At 36.6% G+C, this 6,182-nt stretch overlaps 1 protein-coding gene across 1 annotated transcript in view; it reads left to right on the forward strand.

Moving 5' to 3' along the window:
* The first annotated feature begins 1,662 nt into the window (after positions 1 to 1,662).
* Positions 1,663 to 6,182, forward strand: part of LOC102832971 (39S ribosomal protein L36, mitochondrial-like) — a 14,567-nt gene continuing 10,047 nt past the window's right edge. Inside the window, exon 1 of the mRNA XM_006859264.1 lies at positions 1,663 to 1,672. Within this exon, the coding sequence (XP_006859326.1) occupies positions 1,663 to 1,672 (10 nt within the window). The remainder of the gene's footprint in view (positions 1,673 to 6,182) is intronic.

The following is a 6,182-nucleotide window of genomic DNA, read 5'->3' on the forward strand; positions in this document are numbered from 1 at the left end:
TATGGTAGCTATATTAGTTATCTAATGGTGCTGTAACAGAAATTCTACAAATGCATGACTTTAACAAACAGAAATTTATTCTCTAACAGTTTAGAAGACAAGATGTTTGAATTCAGAGCACCAGCTGTAGACTTTGTTGTCTACAATTCTTTGGAAATTTACAAGAGTCTTGGGATCAATCTTCCCCTGGGTCTCGGAGTTTCTCAGCATAGGGGTTCAGGGTCTAATGTATACTGTCCACTTATGTCTCTTGTTTCATAGTGGTAGTCAGTTCCTTCAATCACTGCTCATTTGTTTAAATAATTGTATATCTCAAAAAAGGAGTCCTGGTGGCACTGCAGAGTAAGCACTACGCTGATAGCCAGAAGGCTGGTAGTTCGAACACATTAGCCACTCTGCAGGAGAAAAAGCAGGCTTTCTGCATCCATAAAGATATACAGCCTCTGAGATCTTACACGTGGTCACTATGACTCAGCTTCGACTTGATGGCAGTGGGGTGAATGTATCACAAAAGAGATTAACTCAAGATACAAATTAATCCTGTACATTGTGTCCTGTCTTATTAACATAACTGCATCTACAGCTGCCACATTCATGTTATTAAGGTTAGGTTTTAGAATACATAGGATAATTACATCTGATCACAAATGGAGGATAATTATATAACATTGAGAATCATGGCCTACCCAAACTGACATGTTTTGAGGGGACACCATTCAATCCATAACAGTAGCCTAAACCAATATTTGGATTAAAAGTTAAGAACATAAAAGCTGTCACTCTGATCACACACACATACATACAAAATAAAAAATCATAAAAAATATTAAAATACTGAGCTAGCAGAATCTTCTCAAATCATTAGGGAGACTCAGGAAATACACTTACTTATGGCATGAAGAATGAAGATTTCATGGCAAAGATATTATGGGCATAAAAGTATTGAAATAAGACAACGGGTATCAACTTTTCCCTTCTGAAATATTACAGTCGTAGCTATGAAAGGAAGTAGAATAAAAGCTACTACAAGGGAATAGTACTCGAAAGCCCAGTTGAATTATTGAGGAAACTAGAGAAAAATGTGTGCAATTTCTTTTTATTGCTTTCATTGTGTCCTGACACTTTCTTGTAGTCTTTTTGCATTGATTTTTTTGGTGAAGGATGATCTGTCAATTCTTGGAGCTGAGAAGAGTATATCTCAGATTCATAGGCCCATCAACTAAATTATCCAATTAGAAATATGCATGATATATTTCTGTGAAGGAATGTTGGTGAGTTAAGGAATGTTTCCAGAGAAGTGCTATGCTACATTCTGTTCAATTTGAAGACAGAAAACAAAGCCAGTCATATAGATTTATTATAATAATCCCATATATAAAATAATATGCATTAAAATCAACATTTAGACAATACCTATTGAGATTGACTTTAATTTTTAAGAGTTTCTTATATTCCCATTTAAAACTTTCACACTGATGTAAATGTTACCTTGTTGTTGTTGTTGTTAAGCGCCTTCAAGTCAGTTAGGACTCATGGCAACCGAGGACCAGCTGATGAGTTTGAACCCCTGACCTTGTGGTTCACACTGACCTGTATCCAGTGCATCATCCTGCACACATAAAAGAGAAAGTCAAGGATTTTCTACCTGCTGTGAAGCGTAAAATGACTACAGGTAAATTTTTAGATGCAGTTTGTTTTTCTAAAAAAAACTCAAAACATAGCCCTTTTATTCTTGTGTTGCGTATTTCCACTATCTTAGAGAAAACTGTCACAATACAATACATTTTATTACAGGATTCTATTTTAGACAAAACAGCTACTGTTGAATTTCATAATCATTTTCTCATGTTATTTTTCCTAGGGTATTAAAAAAAACATTTAAATCCTTCTATTTTCAAATTTAATTAAATTACTTTCTTTTTTAGTTTAGCTTCAAGACAACTAAGAAACTATTTCTTAACAACTTTCACATGTTAAATAATTATCATAAAAATTACCAAAGGAGGGTACCCTATTCACCCTTTTCACGAAATAATTAGTTTATAATTTTGCACATTGCTTTTCACATTTTTGACTTAAGTTTTGTACTTCTAATTTATCACAGTTTAGGGAATTGTCCTAGAAACTCTTAAAACTTATATGACTATGAACAAATCAAACTTTTTATGCTTCCATTTTCTCTCGTATAAATCAGGAAGAAAGTAGTACTTCAAGAAGATTTTTGAGAATTAGATCAGTGAATACACAGAAAAGGCTTAGAATATGCCTGGTATATAGTAAACATCTGAAATTAATAGGCATTGTTGTTAATGTCCACCATTCATCAGACTTGTTCCTACGTGATTGTCTCATAAAACTGAGACTGCACCAGAAAAGAATTTACTATCACTGTTTCCACTGTTTTACAAAGGAGGGACTCATGTTTAATGTTACATCAATTGTCAAAGACTCAAAAGTAAAAAATAAAAAATAAAAACGACAGTACTTGAATGAGAACCTTACTGCATGCTGTACTATTATTAACCACTGGTCTTCGAACTCACTGAGCTTCCTCTACTTCATACTACAAAAATGAGCTGTCCACAGATTATATTACGGATGCATTTATAATCATTCTACACATGCTCTCTAAAATGTTTCTTAAAATGGTCCCCTCTATTTGGTTTTTATCTTCTTGTTGGTGTTAGGGGTTTTCAAGTAGGCTTGACTTACAACACCTCTACATACAACAGAACAAATCACTGCCAGTTCCTGCTCTAGCTTTACAACTGTTTTGGTATTTGGCTCATTTTTGCAGCCAGTCTGTCAGTCCATCCCACTGAGGATCTCCCTCTTTTTCATTGTTTTATTTTATAATGTCCTTTTCCAGGGAATGATTTTTCTCATAACATGTCCAAAGTACGTGGGACAAAGTCTCACCATCTTCATTTCTAAGGAGCACTCTGGCTGTACCTGTCCATGACAGATTTGTTGTTCATTCTGGCAGTCCATGTTAATTTCAATACTATTTGCCAACTCTATAATCCAAATGCATCAACTCTTCTCTGGCCTTCCTCATTCACTATTCAGCTTTCACATGCATATGACGAGATGGAAATGCTATAGATTGGATCAGTGAGACTTTAGTGCTCAAAGTAACATATTTTCTCCTTAGTACTTTGAAAAGGACTTTTGAGGTGGATTTACCCAATGCAATATTATTGTTGTTAAGTGCGTTCAGGTCAGTTCTGACCTATAGTGACACTGTATAGGGTTTCCAAGAAGCAGCTGGTGAGCTTCTTCATTGCTGCTTCCATGATCTCTGATTGCAGATCCAAGTAAAATGATAATCTTGACAACTTTAATTTTCTCTATATATCATAATGTTGTTCATTGGCCCAGTTTTAGGGTTTTTTATTCCCTTCATGTTGAGGTGTAATGCATACCAATGGCTGTATTATTTGGTCTTCATCAGTAATTGCCCTAAATCCTCTTTGTTCCCAGCAAAGTGTGCTACCTTCATATCTAAGGCTGTTAATACATCTTTCTCCAATCCTTATTCAGATAGTTTAGCTTCTCAGATTATTTATTTAGCATACAGATTAAGAACTGGAGAAAGGATACATCTTTGGCACACATCTTTCCTGATTTTAAACCATTCAGTATCTCTTTGTTCTATTTAAACAACTGCCTCCTGATCTATGTACAGGTATTTTATGAATAAAATTAAGCATTCTAAAACTCCCATTCTTCACAATATTATTCCTGATTTCCAATGTTCCACAAGATCAAAACCCTCAACAACTCTTGAACGAGTTTCTTAAGTCAGGGTTGGTATTTTCTTCATTATGGAATCCCTAGATTTTGTGGGCCACCATGAATTGGAACTGACTGGACAGGATTTAACAACAACAGTTTGTTTTAGTGCCTGGGACTAACTCAACTGCATACTAAATTTAATTAAAGTCAGTTTGTTGTTGTAAGGTATTAACAAGTTGATTCTGACTCAACAATCTTATGCACAACAGATAAAACAATACGTAGTCCTTTGCCATCCTCACAATCCTTGCTATGGGTGAGCTCAGTGCTATAGTCATTATCCAATCCATCTCATTGGGAATCTGCCTCTTTTATTCTGGTCCTCTACTTTAGGAATTATGACGTCCTTCTCCAGAATGGTTCCTCTTGATCTTCTGCAGTGGATTGCCCAATGACTTTCTGATTGCTGCTTCCATAGGCATTGACTGTAAATCCAAGTAAACAAAACCCTTGACAACTTCAATATTTGCTCTATTTGTCATGATGTTGCTTACTGGTCCAGTTAGAAGGATTTCTGTTTTCATTACATTGAGGTATAATCCATATTGAAGGCTGGAGATTCTAATCTCCATTAGTCTCTGATCTTGACGACATGTCCAAAGTACATCAGACAAAATCTCTCCATCGTCACTTCTAAGGAAATTTTTGGCTTCTTTCCACACAGATTTGTTCATTCTTCCGGCAGTTTGTGGTATGTTCAATATTCTCTGTCATCATCGTAATTAAAAGGCATCAATTATTTTTTTTTCAATCCTCCTTATTCATTGTCCAGCTTTAGCATGAGTATAAGCATACAACTGAAAATAACAAGGATTGGGTAAGGCATGCTTAGTCTTCATTTTGGCATCTGTTACAGCAAATCTGCCCAATGTAACATGTCCTTTAAGGAGCTCTGGGAGAAAGATGAGGCTTTCTGCTCCCGTAAAGATTTACAGCCTCAGAAACCCTGTACAGGGTCGCTATGAGTCAAAACCAACTCCATGGCACTTAACAATAACAACATGTCCTTTGGAGTCCTTGTGTGGTGATGTAGGTTAATGCACCAGACTGCAAAGCCATTTTAACTGCAAGGCTCAGCAGTTTAAGCTCACTAGCCGCTCCTTCAAAACCCTATACAGGGTCGCTATGGGTCAGAACCAACTTGACAACACTTTACAGCAACAACAACAATATGTCCTTTGATTTTGCAACTGTTGCTTGTATCAGCATTCATTATAAATCTAAGTGAATGAAATCCTTGGCAACTTCAATAGTTTGTTTGTGGTGATGTTGCTTATTGGCCCAGTTATAAGTATTTTTATGAGTAGAGACTTTTTTGTTTTATTTCGTTTTATGCTGTGGTGTAGTACATACTGAAGGCTGTAGATTCTGATCTTCCTTAGCAAGTAATTTAAATCCTGATGTCTTTCAGCAGTCAGCAAGGTTGTTGATGATTTTTCTTCCAATACTGAGGCCACTTTCTTCTTCATATAGTCCGGCTTCTATAATTATTTGCTCAGCATACAGATTGAATAAGTATGGTGAAAGGATACCACCCTGACACACAACTTTCCTGATTTAAAACCACACCATATTCCCCTGTTCTAGTTGAATGACTGCCACTTAGTCTAAAAACAAGGTACATGTGAGCTCTATGACGTGTTCTAGAATCCCAATTCTTCAAATGTTAGCCACAATTTAATATGATGCACACAGTTGAATGCCTTTGTATAGTCAAGGAAACATGCTAGAAATTTTTATTTTAGAAGGATCATCATGAGGTTGCTTCCTAAGAGATGGAGATTAAAGATATCCCAAATGTCTGATTTTTAAAGTGCTATCTTGTTTGTTGTTGCTAAGCATCATTGAGCCAGTTTTGACCCATAGTGATCCTGATAAGGTTTCCGAGGAGTGACTTGTGAACTTGAACCACTGACCTTGTGACTCAAATTGACTTTGCAGTCCAACACATTAACCCACAGCACCACACCAGGACTCCAAAAAAAAAAGGAGTCCGAACACCTTCCCACTTCCCTACGATGGTGGTGATGATTGTGTAATGATGACTCGGTTACAACACATAGTAACCCTGCAAAGAGTTTCCAATTCTCTAAATCTGTCTGAGAATAGAAAGCCTCATCTTTCTCCCACAGAATGGCTGGTAGTTTCAAACTGCTGACCTTGAAGTTAGCAGCCTGATTTGCAACAAAGCTACCAGAGCTGGCCCACTGCTTAATTCCAGTAATCAACTAGTACCAAACTGTGGAGGCTGGGAAGTCCCAAATCCACAGTTTAGACATCAGTCTGGAGGATTCTGCTCACATACCAAATCAGGATGTTGGCTGGCAAGATTGTGGAAGATGGCAAATCAAATCAGGAGGCCAGTTCAAGTTCCAAGAACCAGA

Source organism: Chrysochloris asiatica, unplaced genomic scaffold, assembly GCF_000296735.1.
Source record: "Chrysochloris asiatica unplaced genomic scaffold, ChrAsi1.0 scaffold00031, whole genome shotgun sequence".
Taxonomy (NCBI): domain Eukaryota; kingdom Metazoa; phylum Chordata; class Mammalia; order Afrosoricida; family Chrysochloridae; genus Chrysochloris; species Chrysochloris asiatica.